The 27247-nt window shown below is 36.1% G+C and overlaps 1 protein-coding gene across 3 annotated transcripts; it reads right to left on the bottom strand.

Moving 5' to 3' along the window:
• Positions 1 to 341: 341 nt before the first annotated feature.
• On the bottom strand, positions 342 to 25775 carry ccdc120a (coiled-coil domain containing 120a). 3 transcript variants are annotated; one of them, XM_061902774.1, is made up of 11 exons: positions 25590 to 25775; positions 19615 to 19705; positions 13740 to 13830; positions 10903 to 11030; positions 10720 to 10833; positions 5434 to 5563; positions 3729 to 3785; positions 3562 to 3661; positions 2987 to 3498; positions 2754 to 2919; positions 2434 to 2686 (listed from the first exon to the last, which is right to left on the bottom strand). In XM_061902774.1, exons 3-11 carry the CDS (start codon positions 13771 to 13773, stop codon positions 2581 to 2583), a joined length of 1347 nt encoding a protein of 448 aa, XP_061758758.1. In that variant the 5' UTR covers positions 13774 to 13830; positions 19615 to 19705; positions 25590 to 25775; the 3' UTR covers positions 2434 to 2580. The 3 variants fall into 3 exon arrangements, with proteins under 3 accessions (XP_061758756.1, XP_061758757.1, XP_061758758.1); XM_061902772.1 differs by having other exon boundaries at positions 342 to 2919; XM_061902773.1 differs by lacking the exon at positions 25590 to 25775 and having other exon boundaries at positions 342 to 2919; positions 19615 to 19749.
• Positions 25776 to 27247: the final 1472 nt, after the last annotated feature.

Genomic DNA, 27247 nt, shown 5'->3' with positions numbered 1-27247 from the left:
ACTTAGACCCTTTTGGGTCCCCCAAAGCCTTTAGTCAGATTTCATATTTTAGTGTTGAAAATAAAAATGTTTTTTTACTTTCAACACTTTAACGACCTAGACCCTTTTGGGTCCCCCGAAGCCTTTAGTCAGATGTCATTTTTTAACGCCGAAAATAAATAAAATGTTTATTTTTAACACTTTGACGACTAAGACGCGTTTGGGTCCCCCGAAGCCTATAGTCAGATTTCATATTTTAGCGTTGAAAGTAAAAATAATTTAAAAAATTAACACTTTAACAACTGAGACCCTTTTGGGTCCCCCGAGCCTTTAGTCAGATTTCATATTTTACTTTCAACTCTAAAATATGAAATCTGACTAAAGGCATCAGGGGACCCAAAAGGGTCTCAGTCGCTAAAGTGTCACAAATAAAAATGAAATTAACTTTCAACGCTAAAATATGAAATTAGACTAAAGGCTTCGGGGGACCCAAAAGGTCTCAGTCAGTAAAGTGTTAAAAATAAAAAATTAAATTATTTTCAACACTAAAATATGAAACCTGACTAAAAGCTTCGGGGGACCCAAAAGGGTCTCAGTCGTTAAAGTGTTAAAAATAAACATTTTATTTATTTTCGACGCTAAAATATGACATCTGACTAAAGGCTTCGGGGGACCCAAAAGGTCTCAGTCAGTAAAGTGTTAAAAATAAAAAATGAAATTATTTTCAACACTAAAATATGAAATCTGACCAAACGCTTTGGGGGACCCAAAAGGGTCTAAGTCGTTAAAGTGTTAATAATAAACATTTTATTTATTTTCGACGCTAAAATATGAAATCTGACTAAAGACTTCGGGGGACCCAAAAGGGTCTCAGTCGTTAAAGTGTTAAAAATACACATTTTACTTATTTTCGACGCTAAAATATGAAATCTGACTAATGACTTCGGGGGACCCAAAAGGGTCTCAGTCGTTAAAGTGTTAAAAATAAACATTTTATTTATTTTCGACGCTAAAATATGAAATCTGACTAAAGACTTCAGGGGACCCAAAAGGGTCTCAGTCGTTAAAGTGTTAAAAATAAACATTTTATTTATTTTCGACGCTAAAATATGAAATCTGACTAAGGACTTAGGGGGACCCAAAAGGGTCTCAGTCGTTAAAGTGTTAAAAATACACATTTTACTTATTTTCGACGCTAAAATATGAAATCTGACTAAAGACTTCGGGGGACCCAAAAGGGTCTCAGTCGTTAAAGTGTTAAAAATAAACATTTTGTTTATTTTCTACGCTAAAATATGAAATCTGACTAAAAACTTTGGGGGACCCAAAAGGGTCTCAGTCGTTAAAGTGTTAAAAATAAATATTTTATTTATTTTCGATGCTAAAATCTGAAATCTGACTAAGGACTTCGGGGGACCCAAAAGGGTCTCAGTCGTTAAAGTGTTAAAAGTAAACATTTTATTTATTTTCGACGCTAAAATATGAAATCTGACTAAGGACTTAGGGGGACCCAAAAGGGTCTCAGTCGTTAAAGTGTTAAAAATAAACATTTTATTTATTTTCTACGCTAAAATATGAAATCTGACTAAAGACTTCGGGGGACCCAAAAGGGTCTAAGTCGTTAAAGTGTTAAAAATAAACATTTTACTTATTTTCGATGCTAAAATATGAAATCTGACTAAAGACTTCGGGGGACCCAAAAGGGTCTCAGTCGTTAAAGTGTTAAAAATACACATTTTACTTATTTTCGACGCTAAAATATGAAATCTGACTAATGACTTCGGGGGACCCAAAAGGGTCTCAGTCGTTAAAGTGTTAAAAATACACATTTTACTTATTTTCGACGCTAAAATATGAAATCTGACTAAAGACTTCAGGGGACCCAAAAGGGTCTCAGTCGTTAAAGTGTTAAAAATAAACATTTTGTTTATTTTCTACGCTAAAATATGAAATCTGACTAAAAACTTTGGGGGACCCAAAAGGGTCTCAGTCGTTAAAGTGTTAAAAATAAATATTTTATTTATTTTCGACGCTAAAATCTGAAATCTGACTAAGGACTTCGGGGGACCCAAAAGGGTCTCAGTCGTTAAAGTGTTAAAAAAATAATAATAATTTACTTTCAATGCTAAAATATGAAACCTGACTAACGACTTAGAATAAATACTGTATTGGTTTTGAAAATGGAAAAATCTCAATGTGGCCCCCAGTGGGCGGCCCTCGGTCTAAAAAAGGTTTGGACACCCCTGTCCCTAATTAATAGCCTCTGATCAATACCCGTCGTGTGATTGTCACCTCAGCTGATTGTAGTTCATAAAAAAAAAAACATTGCTCACAGCCACACCTGAAGGAAGTGGTCACGTGATGACGACGTCATCAGGCATCGTCATGGAGACGGTTGCCATGACGGCCTAACGCGCTTCAGGTGGAACCTGAACGACGACAAAGAAACCACTCGTTATTGCTCTCTCGCGCTCTTCCGCGTCCTTGGGGCTGCTGGGCGGAGTCTTTGGGCGTAGTCACCAAGCGTGAAAAGATCGCTCTCCCTGAGGCGGCGGCGGCGGCGTGCGTCGCCGCCCACTTCCTGAAGTGGCGGCCGAGTGGTCAGACCAGAGTTCCTGGCGAGGTGGGTTCTGCAGGCGCTTCCCTGAGAGGGGCTTCCTGTTTGTGGTGGGGGGCGGAGTCCAGGTAGAGCGAGCCGCCCCCAGACCTGTAGAGAGAGGAGAGAGAGAGAGAGGGGGCGTGTTGCCATGGTAACAGCCGGGCGGTGCACCCACCTGCCGTGCAACGGGTGTCCGTGGAAGGTGACTGAGTGCGGCAGCGCCCCCTGCAGGCCGTGAGTGGTGCGTCTGCGCTGCGCGGAGGCGCCCCCGGCTTGACCTTTGACCTTGCCGTCGGCGTGGGAGGAGCCTGCGGTGTTCCTCAAGTACCAGTCCCTCAGACCTGTCGGAGGGAGACGGCGGCGTCAGCGCGGAAAGGCGGAGGCGAGCTGGTGTCGACCGGGGTTTACCTTCCAGGGCGAGGGCCTTGTGGAGGTTCCTGGCGGCGCCCACCTGCGCGGGGGCCGGCTGCGGGGGGAGCAGGTGCGGGTGGGGGTCGGGCTGGATGTGGGCGTCGGCCTCCGGCACGGGCAGGAAGGGGCCACAGGACTTGGTGCGGGTGACCTTGACGCGGCGCTGCTCGCCCATGTGAACGCGGTAGGCGGGCGGCGCCACCGGGGGCGGCCGGGAGGAGGAGGCGTGGCCGTTGTAGTGCGGCGGCGGCCGGTGCGGCTTGGCGCGCTGCCGCTGTTTGGCCAGCACGTAGTCCAGCAGGAGGTCGCCGTAGCCCCGCCCCGCCTCCGGGGGGGCGACGCCGCCCATCCCGCCCTCCTCCTTCTCCTCCGGCGGGAAGTCTGCGCTGTTGCCGCGACGGGACGCCTCGGACGGGCGGGAAGTCGGCGAGCTGTCGTGGGAGCGAGGAGGGGCGGGGAGCTGGAGGAGGAGGGGCCTGTGGCTGGCGAGGACCTCAGGAAGCTCCGCCCTGAAGTGGAACACCTGGATCAGGCTCGCTTGTCTTACGTGAAATTATGTGTGACGTCATCACCTGCGGCACAGCGAGCTCCTCCTGGCTCTGCTGGGGTAGAAGAGCTCCACTGGAGAACCAGAGACCGCCAGCAGGGGGCCTCCCTGAGCCACACACTCGTCTGCAACGTCACCATGACGTCATCAACCTCCTGCTCTGTGCATGTCTGTGTGTGTGTGTCTGCGTACCGTTGTCGTGTCCTGTAGAGTCGGATGTGGAGCTGCTCTCTGACCGCACTGTGTCGTCTGGACACACACACACACACACACTTAATAAACACAGTCCTACACATGTGTGTTGTGTGTGTTCGTGTGTGTGCATGTGTGAGTTTGTACGTGTGTGCGTGTGTGTTTGTGTTTGTTTGTGTGGGTGTTTGTTGTTGTGTGTATGTCTGAGTGTTTTTTATGTGTAAATGTGTATTTGTGTGTGTTGTTGTGTGTGAGTGTATGTGTGTGTGAGATTTTGTGTGCGCGTGTTTGTGTGCTTGTGTGTGTGTTATTGTTTGTGTGTGCGCGTTTGTATGTGTGTGTTTGTTGTTGTGTGCATGTCTGAGTGTTTTTTGTGTGTGAACGTGTGTTTGTGTGTGTTCGTGTGTGTGCGTGAGTGAGTTTGTACGTGTGTGAGTGTGTGTTTGTGGATGTGTGTGCGTGTGTGTTTGTTTCTGTCTGTGTGGGTGGTTGTTGTTGTGTGTATGTCTGAGTGTTTTTGTGTGTGTTGTCGTGTGTGAGTGTATGTGTGTGAGATTTTCTGTGTGCTTGTGTGTGTGTGTTATTGTTTGTGTGTGCGCGTGTTTGTATGTGTGTTTGTTGTTGTGCGTATGTCTGAGAGTTTTTGTGTGTGTGTTTGTGTGTTGTCATGTGTGTGTGTGCGTGTGTGTGATTTTGTTAGTGTGTGTGTTTGTGGGTGTTGTTGTGTGTGTGCGTGTGTGTGATTTTGTGTTTTGTGTGTGTGCGTGTCTGTGTGTATGTTTGTGTGTCTGCATGTTTGTGTGTGTGTTGGTGAGTGTAGTTGCGTGTGTGTATTTGTGTTTTTTGTGTGTGTTTGTATGTTTGTGTGTGAGTGTTTGTATGTTTGTGTGTGTGAGTGTTTGTACCTGTGAGAGTGTGTGTTCGTATTTGTGTGTGCGTGTGTGTTATTGTTTGTGTATGTATGTGTGTTTGTGTATGTGTGTGTGTGTTATTGTTTGTGTGCGTTTGTGTGCGTGTGTTTGTACATGTGAGAGTGTGTGTTTGTATATGTGTGTATGTGTGTTATTGTTTGTGTGCGTTTGTGTGATTTTGTGTTTTGTGTGTGTGTGTGCGTGTCTGTGTGTATGCTTGTGTGTCTGCAGGTTTGTGTGTGTGTTTGTGAGTGTAGTTGTGTGTGTATATTTGTGTTTTCTGTGTGTGTGCGTGTTTGTATGTTTGTGTGTGTGCGTGTACCTGGGAGAGTTTGTGTTTGTATATGTGTGTGCGTGTGTGTTATTGTTTGTGTATGTGTGTGTGTGTGTGTTATCGTCTGTGTGTGTTTGTATGTTTGTGTGTGTGTTTGTACATGTGAGAGTGTATGTTCGTATATGTGTGTGTGTGTGTTATTGTTTGTGTGCATGTTTGTGTGTGTGTTTGTACCTGTGAGAGTTTGTGTTCGTATATGTGTGTGCGTGTGTTATTGTTTGTGGATGTGTGTGTGTGTTCGTGTATGTGTGTGTTATCGTTTGTGTGTGTTTGTATGTTTGTGTGTGTGCGTGTGTTTGTACATGTGAGAGTGAGTGTTCGTATATGTGTGTGTGTTTTATTGTTTGTTTGCGTTTGTGTGCATGTTTGAATGTGTGTGTTTGTTCTGTGTATGTCTGAGTGTTTTTTGTGTGTAAACGTGTGTTGTTGTGTGTGTGCGGGCATTTTTGTGTTGTGTTACCAGTGTGACATCCTCTGTGCACAGTGGTCTTGCCGTGTTGTGTGTGCACGTTGTGTTCGCGGTCGTTGTGTTTCCTCAGCGCGCCGCTGAATAAAGTTTTTTTAGGCTTCACTCGCTGATTGTCTTCTTCCTGTGGGCGGGGTCACAGGGTGACGTTAGTTCAAAGTGGGCGGGGCGTACAAATAACTTTTGTCTTTATTGCGAAAGCTTTATTACAAATTAGAGTTAAGTAAAAAAATTTTTTAAATGTAAGCAAAACTTGGGTATTTAAAAAAAACCTGAAATATTGGTTGATTTTTTTTGGAAGCAACCAATAATTATAGTCATTTAAAAAAAAAAAAAACAGAATTTTTACAGAGTAAATTTTAAAAAATGATTAATCAAACTGAATTTTCAAACAAGTTTTTTGTATTTATTTTTTTTACTGAATTTTTAACAGGCTGAATTTTAAAAAAACAATTTCATTAAACTGAATTCCTGATCAAGTTTTGCTTGGATAATTTTATTTCATGAAAACAGATGGATGGCTGGATGGATGGACATTTTTGGAATAATTTGATGTAAAAAAAATAATAAATCATACGGAAAAAATCCAATCAAATAAATTCTGTGTCAAAAAAAAGCTTTCATAATAAAAACACAAATTAACCATAATTTATTTTGATGAAAAATTGTGAGCAGAAATATGTGTTTTTGAAAATTAAATATGTTAAAATACAGTGTTTTGAAAATTCGCGTCTAAAAAGTCAGTGTTTAAAAAATCAATTTATAAAAATAAAAACTGTAAAGAAATTATGCGTAAAAAAAAAAATTGTGCAAAAATAATGGTTGCGAGGGACAATGGTAGGAAATGGATGGATGGATAGATGGAAAACATGGATGGATGGAAATTTTGGGCATAATTTGATGTAAAAAAATCATACAAAAAAATCAAATCAAATCAATTCTGTGTCAAAAAAAATTCATGGTAAAAATACAAATTCACCATAGTTTCATTTAATAGAACATTGTAAGCAAAATATGTCTTTTAAAAAAAATTCCATATGTTAAAATACAGTGTTTTAAAATTCAGTGTGCAAAAAGTCAGTGTTAAAAAAATCAGTTTATTCCAAAAAATTGTGTAAACTAATTCAGTGTAATAAAAACAGTGCATAAATATTGGTTGCTTTTTTTTTTTTTGAAGCAACCAATAATTAATATATATATATATATATACACACATAAAAAAATATATATATATGTGTGTGTGTATATATATATATATATATATACATAAATATTTTTTAACTAAATTTTTGCACAGTGACATTCAAAAAACAATTTAATCAAACTGAATTTTTAAACAAGTTTTGCTTAGAAAATGTTTGGCAAAAATGGATAAAAATCATACGAAAAAATCGAATCAAATCAATTCTGCGTCAAAAAAAGCTTTGGTAATAAAAACATAAATTAACTGTAATTTTACTTGTGAGCAAAATATGTGCTTTTAAAAAATGTAATATGCTAAAATACAGTGTTTTGAAATTCAGTGTGTAAAAAGTCAGTGTTTAAAAAAAAATCTATTAAAAAACGGTGTAAACAAATTAGGTTTAAAAAAAAAAATCAGTGCAGATATATTGGTTGCTTTTTTTTTAAGCAACCTATAATTATACACTCATTATTTTATTTTATATTTTACTGAATTTTTGCACAATAAATAAAATAAAAAACAATTTAATCAAGCTGAATTTTTAAAAAAGTTTTTTGTTTTTATTTTTTTTACTGAATTTTTACAGGCTGAATTAAAAAAAACTAACGATTTAATCAAACTGAATTTCTAAAAAGTTTTGCTTAGAAAATTGTATTTAACGAAAACAGATGAATGGATGGACCTTTTTGGCATTATTTGATGTAAAAAAAAAACAATCATATGAAAAAAATCAAATCAAATAAATTCTGTGTCAAAAAAAGCTTTCATAATAAAAACACAAATTAACCATAGTTTCATTTAATAAAAAAATGTCAGCAAAATTATGTTTTTAAAAATTAAACATATTAAAATACAGTGTTTTGAAATTTGGTGTCTAAAAAGTCAGTGTTTAAAAAATCCATTCATTAAAAAAAACTGTAAAGAAATTCTGTTTAAAAAAAAAAAATTGTGCAAAAATATTGGTTGCGAGGGACAAGCTGTAGGAAATGAATGGATGGATAGATGGAAAACAGATGGATGGATGGATGGATGGATGTAAATTTTTTGGCATAATTTGATGTATAAAAAAAAAAAATCATACAAAAAAAATCAAATCAAATCAATTCTGTGTCAAAAAAAGCTTTCATAATAAAAAACACAAATTAACCATAGTTTCATTTAATAAAAAAATGTCAGAAAAAATATGTATTTTTAAAAATTAAATATATTAAAATACAGTGTTTTGAAATTTGGTGTCTAAAAAGTCAGTGTTTAAAAAATCCATTCATTAAAAAAAACTGTAAAGAAATTGTGTAAAAAAAAAAAAGAGCGCAAAAATATTGGTAGCGAGGGACAAGCGGTTGAAAATGGATGGATGGAAAACAGATGGATGGATGGAAATTTTTGGCATAATTTGAGTAAAAAATAAAAAAAAATCGTATGAAAAAAATCAAATCAAATAAATTCTGTGTCAAAAAAAGCTTTCATAATAAAAACACAAATTAACCATCGTTTCATTTAATAAAAAAATGTCAGCAAAAATATGTATTTTTAAAAATTAAATATATTAAAATACAGTGTTTTGAAATTTGGCGTCTAAAAAGTCAGTGTTTAAAAAAATGATTTATATTAAAAAAACTAAAGAAATTCTGTGTAAAAAAAAAAAAATGTTAAAAAATATTGGTTGCGAGGGACAAGCGGTAGGAAATGGATAGATGGATGGATGGATAGATGGAAAACAGATGGATGGATGGACATTTTTGGCATAATTTGATGTAAAAAAAAAATCATACAAAAAATTGAATCAAATCAATTCTGTGTCAAAAAAAGCTTTCATTATAAAAACACAAATTAACCATCGTTTCATTTAATTAAAAAATGTCACCAAAAATATGTGTTTTTAAAAATTTAATATATTAAAATACAGTGTTTTGAAATTTAGCGTCTAAAAAGTCAGTGTTTAAAAAATCCATTTATAAAAAAAACTATAAAGAAATTCTGTGTAAAAAAAAAAAAAGAGTGCAAAAATATTGGTTGCGAGGGACAAGCGGTTGAAAATGGATGGATGGAAGACAGATGGATGGATGGACATTTTTGGCATTATTTGAGTTAAAAAAAAAAATCGTATGAAAAAAATCAAATCAAATAAATTCTGTGTCAAAAAAAGCTTTCATAATAAAAACACAAATTAACCATCGTTTCATTTAATAAAAAAATGTCAGAAAAAATATGTATTTTTAAAAATTAAATATATTAAAATACAGTGTTTTGAAATTTGGCGTCTAAAAAGTCAGTGTTTAAAAAAATGATTTATATAAAAAAAACTAAAGAAATTCTGTGTAAAAAAAAAAATGTTAAAAAATATTGGTTGCGAGGGACAAGCGGTAGGAAATGGATGGATGGATGGATGGATGGATAGATGGAAAACAGATGGATGGATGGACATTTTTGGCATAATTTGATGTAAAAAAAAAATCATACAAAAAATTGAATCAAATCAATTCTGTGTCAAAAAAAGCTTTCATTATAAAAACACAAATTAACCATCGTTTCATTTAATTAAAAAATGTCACCAAAAATATGTGTTTTTAAAAATTTAATATATTAAAATACAGTGTTTTGAAATTTGGCGTCTAAAAAGTCAGTGTTTAAAAAATCCATTCATAAAAAAAAACTGTAAAGAAATTCTGTGTGAAAAAAAAAAAGGAGTGCAAAAATATTGGTTGCGAGGGACAAGCGGTTGAAAATGGATGGATGGAAAACAGATGGATGGATGGAAATTTTTGGCATAATTTGAGTAAAAAATTAAAAAAAATCGTATGAAAAAAATCAAATCAAATAAATTCTGTGTCAAAAAAAGCTTTCATAATAAAAACACAAATTAACCATCGTTTCATTTAATAAAAAAATGTCAGCAAAAATATGTATTTTTAAAAATTAAATATATTAAAATACAGTGTTTTGAAATTTAGCGTCTAAAAAGTCAGTGTTTAAAAATCCATTCATAAAAAAAAACTGTAAAGAAATTCTGTGTAAAAAAAAAAAAAAGAGTGCAAAAATGTTGGTTGCGAGGGACAAGCGGTTGAAAATGGATGGATGGAAAACAGATGGATGGATGGAAATTTTTGGCATAATTTGAGTAAAAAATTTTAAAAAATCGTAGGAAAAAAATCAAATCAAATAAATTCTGTGTCAAAAAAAAGCTTTAATAATAAAAACACAAGTTAACCATAGTTTCATTTAATAAAAAAAATGTGAGCAAAATTATGTTTTTAAAAATGATGTATGTCAAAATTCAGTGTTTTGAAATTAGTGTCTAAAAAGTTAGTGTTTAAAAAATCCATTCATAAAAAAAAACTGTAAAGAAATTCTGTGTAAAAAAAAAAATTGTGCCAAAATATTGGTTGCGAGGGACATGCGGTAGAAAATGGATGGATAGAAAACAGATGGATGGATGGAAATGTTTGGCATAATTTGAGTAAAACATTTTAAAAAATCGTAGGAAAAAAATCAAATCAAATAAATTCTGTGTCAAAAAAAAGCTTTCATAATAAAAACACAAGTTAACCATAGTTTCATTTAATAAAACATTGCAAGCAAAATATGTCTTTTTCTAAAAATTAAATATATTAAAATACAGTGTTTTGAAATTTAGCGTCTAAAAAGTCAGTGTTTAAAAAATCCATTCATAAAAAAAAACTGTAAAGAAATTCTGTGTAAAAAAAAAAAATTGTGCCAAAATATTGGTTGCGAGGGACATGCGGTAGAAAATGGATGGATAGAAAACAGATGGATGGATGGAAATTTTTGGCATAATTTGATGTAAAAAAAAAATAATACAATTTTTTTTTTGTCAAAAAAAGCTTTCATAATAAAAACAAAAAATAACTATAATTTCATTTAATAAAACATTGCAAGCAAAATATGTATTTTTCTAAAAATTCGATATGTTAAAATACAGTGTTTTAAAATTCAGCGTGTAAAAAGTCAGTGTTTAAAAAATCAGTTTACACAATTTGATGTAAAAAAATAAATAAATCTGTAAATAATAAATAAATAAATAAATCCAGTGTCAAAAAAAGTTTCGGTAATAAAGACTCAAACTAACTTCAGCTCACCTCTCCTCTGCACTTCCTGTTTGCTTGGCAGGAGGCCCCGCCCCTGCGCCTCACGGTGGGGGGCTTCTCCCCCGTCGCCAGCGGGAAGTCGGCGGGCAGCGCGCCCGTCAGCTCCTGGCCAACGAGAGCGCGCAAGTTCAGCCACGTCGCCGCCGCCGGCCGACCTACGGCCACGTCACTCACCGCCTCCTGCAGACACACCCGCCTCAGCTCGGCCAATCGCACGCTGAGCAGCGCCTGCAGGCTCCGCCTCCTCTCCTGCAGCTCCGCCATGCGCTCCCTCTGCTTCCTGTCCCAGCATGTGACCACAGCTAACAAACACACACAAAACTTATTATAACACACACTCTTGGATTTGTTACCTTGTTGAGACCTTTGCGAGTATTATAGTAAAAGTTGTCATTTTACCCAACGCAAGTCAAAATTTTACAAGAAAAACGGAACATTTGTGCAAATTTTATGAAAAGAGTCGTCATTCTAATAAACACAAGTCACAATTTTATAGAAAAAACTTTGCACCTGTTTACTTTTGTATGCACATTAAATCAACAAAAAATCCCGACTTTGGAGCAATGTTCACGGACTCTAGTATTTGGCTCTCTATTAGATGCAATGGTTTTCCGTATTGGGACCATGATTTCAGTCCTAACTTGTTCACACCTCCTCATATGGAAGCTGCTTTACCTTGTTGATGTCTCAAGCAGGGTAGAAATACAAGAACACACACATTCTTGTATTTGTTACCCTCTGACCTTTTTAGGACCACCCTTTGTAGATATACAAATATGTGTATTTACAACATTAATAATATATACATACTGTGCAAATATAAAAAAGCTTGTTGTGAAAAATGAGTTGGAATTTCACAAGAAAAAGTTCACATTTTCGCAAGAAAACTTCAAAATTTGGCAGTATTTAATAAAAGTCGTCGTTTTACCCAACGCAAGTCAAAATTTTACAAGAAAAACGGAACATTTGTGCAAATTTTATGAAAAGAGTCGTCATCTTAATAGACAAAAGTCACAATTTTATAGAAAAAACTTTGCACCTGTTTACTTTTGTATGCACATTAAATCAACAAAAAATCCCGACTTTGGAGCAATGTTCACGGACTCTAGTATTTGGCTCTCTATTAGATGCATTGGTTTTCCGTATTGGGACCATTATCTCGGCCCTAACTTGTTCACACCTCCTCATATGGAAGCTGCTTTACCTTGTTGATGTCTCAAGCAGGGTAGAAATACAAGAACACACACATTCTTGTATTTGTTACCCTCTGACCTTTTTAGGACCACCCTTTCTATTTATATAAAGATGTGTATTTACAACATTAATAATATACACAAACTATGTAGATATATAAAAAAAGCTTCTTGTGAAAAATGAGTTGGAATTTCACAAGAAAAAGGTCACATTTTCACAAGAAAAACTTGGAATTTTAGCAGTGTTATAATAAAAGTCGTCATTTTACTCAACACAAGTCAAAATTTTACAAGAAAAACTGAACATTTGTGCAATTATATGAAAAGAGTCGTCATTTTACTCGACAAAAGTCACAATTTTATAAGAAAACTTGAAAATATTGGCAATATTATCATAATAATCTGAATTTTACTTAGCAAAATGATGACAAAAGTCAGCTGTTCACCTGGCGAGTTTTTTTCTGTGATGAATAGGGAAGTCCTTCTTTAGCTACCATTTTGTTTTATCATATATTGCTACCTTTGCACCTGTAAATGTTTACTTTTGTATGCACATTAAATCAACAACAAAAATCCTGACTTTGGAGCAATGTTCACAGACTCTAGTATTTGGTTCTCTATTAGATGCAATGGTTTTCCATATTGGGACCATGATTTCGGTCCTAACTTGTTCACACCTCCTCATATGGAATTTTACTCAATAACAGTCGCAATTTTACAAGAAAACTTTAAAATGTTGGCAATATTATAATAATAATAGGAATTTTACGTAGCAAAATGATGACAAAAGTCAGCTGTTCACCTGGCGAGTTTTTTTCTGGGATGAATAGGGAAGTCCTTCTTTAGTTACCATCTTGTTTTATCATATATTGCTGCCTTTGCACCTGTCAATGTTTACTTTTGTATGCACATTAATTTAACAAAAAAATCCTGACTTTGGAGCAATGTTCACACATTCTAGTATTTGGCTCTCTATTAGATGCAATGGTTTTCCGTATTGGGACCATGATTTCGGTCCTAACTTGTTCACACCTCCTCATATGGAAGCTGATTTTCCTTCTTGATGTCCCTTTACAAGAAAAGCTGAACATTTGTGCAATATTGTGATAAAAGTTAGAATTTTACTCAATAACAGTCGCAATTTTACAAGAAAAGCTTAATATTGTGGCAATTTTATGCAAATAGTTGTCATTTTACTCAGCAAAAGTCAGAATTTTATAAGAAAACTTTAAAATGTTGGTAATAAGATAATAATCGGAATTTTATTTGACAAAATGATGACAATAGTCATAATTTTACTCAAAAAATGTCACGGTTTTACAAGAACAACAAAAAATGGGTAATATTGTGATAAAAGTATGTATTTATACATGACAAATGTCACCATTTTGCATTAAAAAGTAATAATCCTACATAAAAGAGTAATCATTTTACAAGAAGATATTGCAATGTTACAGAAACAGAAAGAATATGAGAAATTGTTCCCAATTTTATAAGAAAAAAGTCGACATTGTGAGAAAAAGACTGTTTTTAGTTCTTTTTTTTTGTAATTGGTTTTTAATCTTCATTATTAACTTCAAGTTATTACAGTATGTCTCTATAAACATGTTTATTTATTTGTTTTATTGATTTTGGCCAAAGGGGGGGCATTTCAATTTCTTACACACACTTGTTATTTCATATGTTGACCAGAGGGGGAACACTTTTAAAAGCGACACACAGTCAATGTGAAAACTTAGCTACTTTTCCTTCTTAATGTCTCAAACACACACACACAAACACACACACACACACACACACACACAGGTTGTGTCTCACCAGGTCCTGAGATGAGTTGACCTTTGACTTCCATGGCTAGTGCGTCCCATGTGACTCCGCCTCCTTCGTCCTCACTGATTGACTCCCTCGCCTGCACACACACACACACACACACACACATGACATCATGGTGACCTTTGACCTGACACTGAAACAATGTACATGAGAACAGGAAGTAGAGCTGAGCAGGAAACAGGAAGAGGAAGCCGGCCTTGGAACAAAAGGAAGCGTGTGAGGAGTCTGGCCAGAGTGAGAGTGAGCGCGCACACACACACACACACACACACACACACACACACACACACACACACACACACACACACACACACACGCACACACACACACACTTACACACTTACACACTTACACACTTACACACTTACACACTTACACTCTCACACACTTATACCGTCATACACTTACACACTTAAACCCTCACACACTTACACTCTCACACACTTACACTCTCACACACTTACACCCTCATACACTTACACACTTAAACCCTCACACACTTTCACCCTCACACACTTACACACTTACACACTTACACCCTCATACACTTACACCCACATACACTTACACACTTAAACCATCACACACTTTCACCCTCACACACTTACACCCTCACACACTTACACTCTCACACACTTACACCCTCATACACTTACACCCTCATACCATCACACACTTTCACCCTCATACCATCACACATTTTCACCCTCACACACTTACACACTTAAACCCTCACACACTTTCACCCTCACACACTTACACACTTTCACCCTCACACACTTACACACTTACACCCTCACACTGACACACACATGTACACACTTACACACACATACCTACACACATGGACACAAAGACTTACACACAAACACACACGCAAACTTACTGACACACACACAAACACACACACATGCACACAATCACACACTTACATACTTACACACACACACAAACTTACACACACGCACTTGCACAGTTAAACCTACACACTTACATACTTACACACATTTACACAAACACACTTACACATTATTACACACATTACATTACACATTTACACACACACACACACAATTACACACATACACACACCTACAAATTTACAAACTCACACACTTACACACAATTACACTCACACACACATTTACGCATTTATATACACACAAAATTACACACACACAATTACACACACACACACACACACACATATTTATATACACACAAAATTACACACACACACTTGCACATTTATATACACACAATTACACTCACACACACACTTAGATATTTATACACACGCACACACACACACACACTAACTCAGATCTGGATCCTAATTGGTAGAAATGATGATGAGACCCTGAGGTGCCGGGTGGGTCAGTACCTATTCCTAGTGGGTGGAGCTTAGCGGTGAAAACTGCCCCACTCCTAGTGGGCGGAGCCTAGCGGTGAAAACTGCCATCACCAGCAGTTTGTTTTGCACCTGAGCTGATCACATACTAAAAGTGATCACATACTAAAAGTGATCACATACTAAAAGTGATGATCACATACTAAAAGTGATGATCACATACTAAAAGTGATCACATACTAAAAGTGATCACATACTAAAAGTGATGATCACATACTAAAAGTGATCACATACTAAAAGTGATGATCACATACTAAAAGTGATCACATACTAAAAGTGATGATCACATACTAAAAGTGATCACATACTAAAAGTGATGATCACATACTAAAAGTGATGATCACATACTAAAAGTGATCACATACTAAAAGTGATCACATACTAAAAGTGATGATCACATACTAAAAGTGATCACATACTAAAAGTGATGATCACATACTAAAAGTGATGATCACATACTAAAAGTGATCACATACTAAAAGTGATCACATACTAAAAGTGATGATCACATACTAAAAGTGATCACATACTAAAAGTGATGATCACATACTAAAAGTGATGATCACATACTAAAAGTGATCACATACTAAAAGTGATCACATACTAAAAGTGATGATCACATACTAAAAGTGATCACATACTAAAAGTGATGATCACATACTAAAAGTGATCACATACTAAAAGTGATCACATACTAAAAGTGATGATCACATACTAAAAGTGATGATCACATACTAAAAGTGATCACATACTAAAAGTGATCACATACTAAAAGTGATCACATACTAAAAGTGATGATCACATACTAAAAGTGATGATCACATACTAAAAGTGATCACATACTAAAAGTGATCACATACTAAAAGTGATGATCACATACTAAAAGTGATGATCACATACTAAAAGTGATCACATACTAAAAGTGATGATCACATACTAAAAGTGATCACATACTAAAACTGAAAATGAATGGCAAAACATGTTTTGCCTCTGACAGGATGTGGGCGGGGCATGGCGCCAAACTTTGATGCTAATTGGTAGAAATGACGTTGATCTTATCCGTGCGGCGTTGGCAGCGAGTAACCTTCCACGCCGTCTTCAATCTAATCGGTATTACGTCCCTTTGGAAGATCAGAGGCAGACATTAAACTGACGGCGACGCTCAATTGTGAAGAATTATCATCTAGCACGTAAGATGTGGGCGGGGCACGGCGCCAGGCTTTGATCTGATGGTTCGCCACCAAACACGAAACCTCAATAACTCGCCCGCACGAGTTCAGATCTTCGTTCTGATCGGTAGAAATGACGAGGACGCCCTGAGGTGCATGTTCGTAGCTGTTCAAAGTAGGCGGAGACATGAGGACGGACGTGAGGTCAGACGTGAGGTCAGACGTGAGGACTGAGATGAGGACAGACATGAGGACAGACATGAAGACAGACATGAAGATGGACGTGAGGACTGAGATGAGGACAGACATTAGGACAGAGCACTGACGTGAGGATGGACGTGACGTCAGATGTGAGGACTGAGATGAGGACAGACATGAGGACGGACGTGAGGACTGAGATGAGGACAGACATGAGGACAGAGGACAGACATGAGGACTGAGATGAGGACAGACATGACGACGGACGTGAAGACGGACGTGAGGACTGAGATGAGGACAGACATAAGGACGGACGTGAGGACTGAGATGAGGACAGACATGAGGACGGACGCGAGGACTGAGATGAGGACAGACATGAGGATGGACGTGAGGACTGAGATGAGGACAGACATGAGGACAGAGGACAGACATGAGGACTGAGATGAGGACAGACATGACGACGGACGTGAAGACGGACGTGAGGACTGAGATGAGGACAGACATAAGGACGGACGTGAGGACTGAGATGAGGACAGACATGAGGACGGACTTGAGGACTGAGATGAGGACAGACATGAGGACGGACTTGAGGACTGAGATGAGGACAGACATGAGGACAGAGGACAGACATGAGGACTGAGATGAGGACAGACATGACGACGGACGTGAAGACGGACGTGAGGACTGAGATGAGGACAGACATGAGGACGGACGTGAGGACTGAGATGAGGACAGACATGAGGACGGACGCGAGGACTGAGATGAGGACAGACATGAGGACAGAGGACAGACATGAGGACTGAGATGAGGACAGACATGACGACGGACGTGAAGACGGACGTGAGGACTGAGATGAGGACAGACATAAGGACGGACGTGAGGACTGAGATGAGGACAGACATGAGGACGGACTTGAGGACTGAGATGAGGACAGACATGAGGATGGACGTGAGGACTGAGATGAGGACAGACATGAGGACAGAGGACAGACATGAGGACTGAGATGAGGACAGACATGACGACGGACGTGAAGACGGACGTGAGGACTGAGATGAGGACAGACATAAGGACGGACGTGAGGACTGAGATGAGGACAGACATGAGGACGGACTTGAGGACTGAGATGAGGACAGACATGAGGACGGACTTGAGGACTGAGATGAGGACAGACATGAGGACAGAGGACAGACATGAGGACTGAGATGAGGACAGACATGACGACGGACGTGAAGACGGACGTGAGGACTGAGATGAGGACAGACATGAGGACGGACGTGAGGACTGAGATGAGGACAGACATGAGGACAGAGGACAGACTTGAGAACTAAGATGAGGACAGATATGACGACGGACATGAAGACGGACGTGAGGACTGAGATGAGGACAGACATGAGGACGGACGTGAGGACAGACGTGAGGAGAGACATGAGGACAGACATGAGGACAGACATTAGGATAGAGGACAGGCATGAGGACAGACATGAGTACAGACATGAGGACAGACAAGAAGACAGACAAGAGGACGAACATGAGGACGGACGTGAGGAAAGACATGAGAACAGAAATGAGGACGGACAAGAAGACAGACATGTAGAAGGACAAGAGGACAGACATGAGGACAGACATGAGAACTGACAATAAGACAGACATGAGGACGGACATGAGGCCGGACATGAGGACAGACATTAGGACACACAGGAGGACAGACATGAGGACAAATTTGAGGACAGACATGACAACAGACAAGAGGACAGATGAGGACATACATGAGGACAGATTTGAGGACAGAAATGACAACAGAGAAGATGACAGACATAAGGACAGATGAGGACAAACATGAGGACATACAAGAGGACAGACATGACAACAGACAAGAGGACTGATGAGGACAGATTTGAGGACATACATGAGGACAGATTTGAGGACAAAAATGACAACAGAGAAGATGACAGACATAAGGACCGATGAGGACAAACATGAGGACATACAAGAGGACAGACATGAGGACAGATTTGAGGACAGACATGACAACAGACAAGAGGACTGATGAGGACAGATTTGAGGACAGGCATAAGGACAGATGAGGACAAACATGAGGACATACAAGAGGACAGACATTAGGACAGAGGACAGACATTAGGACACACATGAGGACGGACATGAGGACAGACAAGAAAACAGACAAGAGGACAAATATGTGGACAGACATGAGGACAGATTTGAGGATGGACGTAAGGAATGAGATGAAGACAGACGTGAGGACGGACGTGAGGAGAGATATGAGGACGGACATGAGGACTGACAATAGGACAGACATGAGGACGGACGTGAGGACAGACATAAGGACTGACAATAGGACAGACAAGAGGACAGACATGAGGATTGACAATAAGACGGACATGAGGACAGAGATGAGGACTGACAAGAGGACAGACTTGAGGACAGAGAAGAGGACAGACATGAAGACAGACAATAAGACAGACATGAGGATGGACATGAAGACTGACATGAGGACAGACAAGGACAGATGACGACAGACATGAGAATAGAAATGAGGGCAGACATGAGGACAGACATGAGGATGGACAAGGTGACACACATGAGGACAGACAAGAGGACAGACATTAGGCCGGACATGAGGACAGACATAAAGACACACATGAGGACAGACAAGAGGACAGACATGACAACAGACAAGAGGACACATGAGGACAGACAAGAGGACAGACATGGGGACAGACATGAGGACATACATGGGGACAGACAAGAGGACAGACATGAGGACAGAGAAGAGGACAGACATGAGGACAGACAAGAGGACAGAGAAGAGGACAGACATGAGGACAGAGAAGAGGACAGACATGAGGACAGACAAGAGGACAGAGAAGAGGACAGACATGAGGACAGACATGGGGGCAGACATGAGGACAGACAAGAGGACAGACATGAGGACAGACATGGGGGCAGACATGAGGACAGACAAGAGGACAGACATGAGGACAGACATGGGGGCAGACATGAGGACAGACAAGAGGACAGACATGAGGACAGAGAAGAGGACAGACATGAGGACTTGTCCTACCTGAGGAGAGCGTCACTTGCAGTGTGCGGAGCATCCAGAAGGTCTGCGTCCAACATTCAGCTGGTCCACTCTGCCTGTTTGGGACGGCCCCCTGCAGGGAGTCAAGCCACCACAGTCAACCCTTTCCCGCCTGGCCTGGCATTTTCAAAATAAAAGCATGTGAGGCACTAAATAAAAAGTAAACATCGCTAACAGGAAGTCATCTTTCACTCCATGCCGGACGGGACGCACAATCTTGAACTTTTGCACGCCGTTTAGCACTTCGGTGCCACTTTTACTTTGAAAAACAAAAACACCTGCTGCTTTTGTTTTGGTAAACTGCTTGGATCGACACCAGCTTCCTGGAGGTCACACACACACACACTCACACGTTAGCAGGACAATGACACACACACACACACTTTATTGACATGCTTATGTCATCCGTGGGGGGCAGGAGATGGGGGCGGGGCAATGTAGGGAGGAGTCAGCGGGGGGGGGGGGGGGGGGCGGTGTCACATGACTTTTACTTCCTGTACAGCACGAGCATGTGATGTGTTTACTTTGTGTTTGTTTGGTCTCTTAAGTGCATAAGTGCTTAAGTGATAAGTGCATAAGTGCAAAAAGAGGCGGGGCTAACTATGCTCCATTTATCAGGTGAGAGGGAGATTATGCAATCCAAATGAGTGCACTCAGGAACTATAAGTGCACGCAGTGTACTTTTTTTTAAGTGTACTTTTTAAGTACTTGTGACGCCAGTGAGCATGTAAACGCAACACGACCGTCAGTACACTTCAGCGGGTGTACTGAGTGCACTTAGTTCCTGCACGATTGCCACCTTTTCTTCTTTGTTGTCTCCTTCTTAGCTCCAGGTAGCCCCGCCCCTTCCGTGACGTAGCCAAGACGGCGACCCCCGGCCAGCAGGGGGCATTATTGTACAAATACTGTGACTGGCTTTTGACCCCCCACTTTGTTAAAATCCCCCCAAACCTGTTTGTGCTGTTTTGTTGTTGTAAAAATCAATGGTGTAACTAGTATGGTTCTCATGGTATGGGGCTGGTTACCAGTAATAAAACCTTAATAACCTACAAACTATAACAAGTTAATAACAGTAACTCTATAACACAGTAATAACATGAAAAACTATACAGTGTTAATAACATCAAAATTATAACAGCTTAATAACATATAAAACGTTAATAACAAAAACTGTTACAAGTTGATTACAAAAATCTGTAACACAAAGACATTAAAACTATAACACGCAATTAATATAAAAACTATAAAACGTGAATAGCATAAAAACTATAGCATGTTGATAACAAAACTATAACAAGTTAATAACATGAAAACTATAGCATGTTAATAACAAAATAATAACATGTTAATAACATAAACACAATAACATTTTAATAACATAAAAACTATAACATGTTAACATAAAAACTATAGCACGTTAATAACAAAATAACATGTTCATAACATAAAACCTACAACATGTTAACAGAAAAACTATAGCATTTTAATAAAATTATAACATGTTAATAACATGAAAACTATAGCATGTTAATAACAAAATAATATGTTCATAACATAAAAACTATAACACGTTAATAACATAAAAACTACAACACGTTAACATAAAAACTATAGCACGTTAATAACAAAATAACATGTTAATAATAACAGAAACTATAACATGCTAATAACATAAAAACTATAAAATGTTAATAACATATACTATAACATATCAATATAAAAACTAACATGTTAATAAGATCAAAACTATAACATGTTAATAACATAAAACGTTAATAAGAAAAACTATAAAAGTTAACATAAAAACTTTAAAATGTTTTTAATATAAAAACTATAAAACGGGAATAACATAAACTATAACCCCTGAACATAAAAACTATAGCAAGTTAATAACAAAATTATAGCATGTTAATAACATAAACACAATAACATGTTAACATAAAAACTATAACACGTTAACATAAAAACTCTAGCATGTTGATAACAAAATTATAACATGTTAATAACATAAAACGTTATAAACAAAAACTATAACAGTTAACATAAAAATTATAAGACGTTATTAATAGAAAAACTATAAAACGGGAATGACATAAAAAACTATAACACCTTTACATAAAAACTCTAGCATGTTGATAACAAAATTACAACATGTTAATAACATGAAAACTATAACATGTTAATAACAAAATTATAACATGTTAATACCATTCAACTATAACATGATAATAACAAAAACTATAACATTTTAACATAAAAACTAACACATTAATAAGATTAAAACTATAACATGTTAATAACATAAAACGTTAATAAAAACTGAACAGTTAAAATAAAAAAATATAACACGTTAACATAAACACTATAAAACGGGAATGACATAAAAACTAACATCTTAACATAAAAACTCTAGCATGTTAATAACAAAATTATAACATGTTAATAACATGAAAACTATTACACGTTAATAACAAAATTATAACATGTTAATAACAAAAACTAACATGTTAACATAAAAACTAACACGCTAATAAGATCAAAAACCCTAGCATGTTAATAACAAAATTATAACATGTTAATAACATGAAAACTATTACACGTTAATAACAAAATTATAACATGTTAATAACAAAAACTATAACATGTTAACATAAAAACTAACACGCTAATAAGATCAAAAACTATAACATGTTAACATAAAACGTTAACAAAAACTTAACGGGTAACAAAAACTAACACGTTATTGATATAAAAACTATAAAACGGGAATAACATAAAAACTATAACACTTTAATAACATAAAAACTATAACATGTTAATACCAAAATTATAACATGTTAATACCATAAAAGCTATAACATGTTAATAACATAAAAACTATAACAAGTAAACATATAGAACGTTAATAACAAAAACTATAACAAGTTAATAACATTAAATCTATAATACAATAAACACATAAAAAACTGTAACAACTTAACATCAAAACTATAAAACCTTAACAAAAACTATAACAGTTAACATAAAAACTATAACTATAAAAAGTATAACATGTTAATAACAAAATTATAACATGTTAATAACATAAACACAATAACATGTTAACATAAAAACTATAGCATGTTGATTATGAAATTATAACATGTTAATAACATAAAAACTATAACATGTTTATAACAGAATTATAACATGTTAATAACATAAATACTATAACATGTTAATAACAAAAACTATAACATGTTAACAAATACTATAACATGTTAACATAAAAACCAACACGTTAATAAGATCAAAACTATAACAAGTTAATAACATAAAACGTTAATAACAAAACTATAACAGTTAACATAAAAACTTTAAAAAGTTTAAAAAGTTTTTAATAAAAAAAACTATAAAACGGGAATGACATAAAAACTATAACACCTTAACATAAAAACTCTAGCATGTTAATAACAAAATTGTAACATGTTAATAACAAAAACTATAGCACGTTAACTTAAACACTAACACGTTAAACAAATCAAAACTATAACATGTTAGTAACATAAATTGTTAATAACAAAAACTTAACAGGTAACATAAAAACTATAACACGTTATTAATAGTGCCACCCACACTGGAACTTAGATATTGGGTTTCACTATGTAAAGCGCTTTGAGTCACTAGAGAAAAGCGCTATATAAATATAATTCACTTCACTAATATAAAAACTGTAAAACTGGAATAACATAAAAACTATAACACTTTAATAACATAAAAACAATAACATGTTAATACCAAAATTATAACATGTTAATACCATAAAAGCTATAACATGTTAATAACATAAAAACTATAACAAGTTAACATATAGAACGTTAATAACAAAAACTATAACAAGTTAATAACATTAAATCTATAACACAATAAACACGTAAAAAACTGTAACAAGTTAATGACATCAAAAATATAAAACCTTAACAAAAACTACAACAGTTAACATAAAAACTATAACTATAAAAAGTATAACATGTTAACAAAATTATAACATGTTAATAACATAAACACAATAACATGTTAACATAAAAACTATAGCATGTTGATTACAAAATTATAACATGTTAATAACATAAAAACTATAACATGTTTATAACAAAATTATAACATGTTAACATAAAAACTATAACATGTTAATAACAAAAACTATAACATGTTAACAAATACTATAACAAGTTAATAACATTAAATCTATTACACAATAAACATAAAAACTGTAACAAGTTAATGACATCAAAACTATAAAACGTTAACAAAAACTATAACAGTTAACATAAAAACTATAACTATAAAAACTATAACATGTTAATAACAAAATTATAACATATTAATAACATAAACACAATAACATGTTAACATAAAAACTATAGCATGTTTATAACAAAATTATAACATGTTAATAACATAAAAACTATAACATGTTTATGACAAAATTATAACATGTTAATAACATAAAAACTATAACACGTTAATAACAAAAACTATAGCACGTTAACTTAAACATTAACACGTTAAACAGATCAAGTATATAACATGTCAATAACATAAAACGTTAATAAAAAAACTTAACAGGTAACATAAAAACTATAACACGTTATTAATACAAAAACTATAAAACTGGAATAACATAAAAACTATAACACTTAAATACCAAAATTATAACATAAAACATGTTAAAAACAAATTTATAACATGTTAATAATATAAAAATTATAACATGTTAACATATAAAACGTTAATAACAAAAACTAACAAGTTAATAACATTAAATCTATAACACAATAAACACAAAACTATACCAAGTTAATGACATCAAAACTATGAAACGTTATTAACATAAAAACTATAACATCCATTCATCCATCCATTTTCTACCACTTTTTACCTTTGGGGTCGCTGGTACCTATCTCAGCTACAATCGTGCGGAAGGCGGCGGACACCCTGGACAAGTCGCCACCTCATCACAACAAATGTTTTAAATATTTGCACAGTATGTATATATTATTAAATTTTGTAAATACACATCTTTATATATCTATAAAGGGGTGGGCATTTTTTGGTCAGGTCTCACAAAGGTAAAACTACAAGTGTGTGTGTGTGTGTGTGTGTGTGTGTGCAGGAGAGACAGAGATGAATGTAGGTCATGCTGCTGATGCTGCCATGGCAACACTGTAGAAAATCCCAACTGTGAATGCCCAGCTGCGATTGGCTGAGAGGTCCGAGCGGGGAGCCAATAGCCTTTCAACCCTGGGGCGCAGCTTCTGCGTCCTTCTTTTCATCCTCTAGTGGGCATCTGTTGACTTTCACAACTTTTTCTTATTATTATTTTTTTTTTAAGTCAATATTTAACGACGAAGTGTCCATGTTGTTATTTTAGCAATGGCTATAAAAAAAGCGTTTTTTAAAAATAAAATAAAAAAGTAGATTTTTTTTCCCCCACATGATGACACAAAAACAGCACAAATGTCCCTCCGATGTCAACAAAGTCTATTTTAATCATAATCTAAAAAAAAAACAAAACCGGACTGACTTATTAAAATCATAAGTTTATTATTAAATAGCAAATACTGCGGGTTGCCTCGCGCACGCGCAGATCGCAGGGCGGGGACGCCGTCCAACAATAACAAGTTGCCGTTCCAAACTCCGTTAGCTTTCCGTCCACTTCTAAGCATGCGTCGAAGCGCGGCAGCGAGCGCGCGTTATCTGCAAACAAGTGTCAAGGCGCGACTAGACGACTCGGAGGTGGTTGATCGGCGTGCGGAACAGAAGACGCCGTCTGGAAGCTTCGATCCGACACTTTGGTGACGTCATGCTCGCCTTCCACGCGACCCACGCCTCAAAAACGCGAGAAATGCGCAAATTGTCTATGGAGTCTGCCATGTGGAAGATGTTCGTGTGTGTGTGTGTGTGTGTGTGCTTACCTGGACCACCTGCGCGCGTGTCCGTCTGCGCGTCCACGAGCTGCATTACGCACATGAAGGTTGATGCCCGTCGATTAATCGATTGATAGATTCCATCACACGCTGCTGGATCATCTTCATCCTCATCCTCCTCCTCCTCTGCTCGCCACCTCTATAAGCTCCATGTGCGCCAGGAGGCGCGCTCTCGAGACGACGCGGGCGCGCGCTCACACGCCACCCGGCTGCAGGGAGATGATCATGATGAGTGGATCGTCGCTCGATTAACCTGTGGGATGATCCTCTTTGAATCCGCAGGGACGTCCACACCTTTTTCCACTGAGAGGGACAGTTTCATCTTTTTAATATTCTAAACCAATAATAATATATATTTTTTATAACCCTGAGGGCTCCTCTCAAGTTTGGCACCCAGAAAGGTTTCAGTCATATATTTCTATGAAAATTAGTCTTTTTAAAAAAAACTAAATTATTCCACGCTTAAATTATTAATTTAATGATATTATTCCATATAAAGATTTATTTTAATGTTTTATGCCCTTTTTTGTTACAGGGAAATACACACACACACACACACACAGGCGCATATATACATACATATATATGTAAAAAACATAAAAGTACATGTACACACAAACATTATATATATATATACACACACACATATATATAAGTATATACATACATATATACATATATATACACATATATACATACATATATACGTGTGTGTGTATATATATATACTATATATATACACACACACACACACACTATATATACATATGCATACATACACACACACAAATATATAAGTATATACATACATACATACATATATACACATAGATATATACATACATATATACGTAAAAAACACAAAAGTATATGTACACACAAACATTATATATATATATACACACACACACTATATATACATATGCATATATACACACACACACACACAAATATATAAGTATATACATACATACATATATATATATACATACATATATACACATATATATATATATACATACATATACACACACACGTGTTACATTTATATACACACATAGGTATATATATATATACACTCTTGTAGATATATATACACACATTAACGTGGATATATAGACACATATACATGTATATACATATCTGCATACATACATATACACACAAATATACATACTGTGTATATATATATACACACATATATATATACACATACACACACATTAACGTGTGTATATAGACACATTTACATGTATATACATATCTGCATACATACATATACACACAAATATACTTACTGTGTATATATATATATACACATACATATATACACACACATTAACGTGGATATACACAAGTGTAAATACACCCACTTGTTAACATGTATATATAGAAACATCTATACGTATACACACATTTACATGTACATATACATGTCTGCATGCATACATACATAAACACACAAAAACACTGTATATATACATATACATATATATACACACACACGTGTATGTGTACAAAAATGTATATATATACACACAAAGGTGTGTCTATATATATATGTGTATGTATAAACATAGGTGTGTGCATATATATATACATACATGTACACATATATATATATATATATATGTGTGTGTGTATAT

This window comes from Nerophis ophidion, linkage group LG06 (assembly GCF_033978795.1).
Source record: "Nerophis ophidion isolate RoL-2023_Sa linkage group LG06, RoL_Noph_v1.0, whole genome shotgun sequence".
In the NCBI taxonomy this organism is placed as follows: domain Eukaryota; kingdom Metazoa; phylum Chordata; class Actinopteri; order Syngnathiformes; family Syngnathidae; genus Nerophis; species Nerophis ophidion.
This window is presented reverse-complemented; position numbering and strand designations above follow the sequence as displayed.

What these genes read in the sequence shown, in the direction of transcription:
- ccdc120a (XM_061902772.1), bottom strand. Translation starts at nt 13,773, where the DNA reads ATGGAAGTCAAAGGTCAACTCATCTCAGGACCTG. An exon ending in TCAACTCATCTCAGGACCTG is followed by an intron (nt 11,031 to 13,739) that starts GTGAGACACAAC and finishes TGTGTTTGTTAG; the next exon opens with CTGTGGTCACATGCTGGGAC. An exon ending in CAAGGCCCTCGCCCTGGAAG is followed by an intron (nt 2,920 to 2,986) that starts GTAAACCCCGGT and finishes TCCCTCCGACAG; the next exon opens with GTCTGAGGGACTGGTACTTG.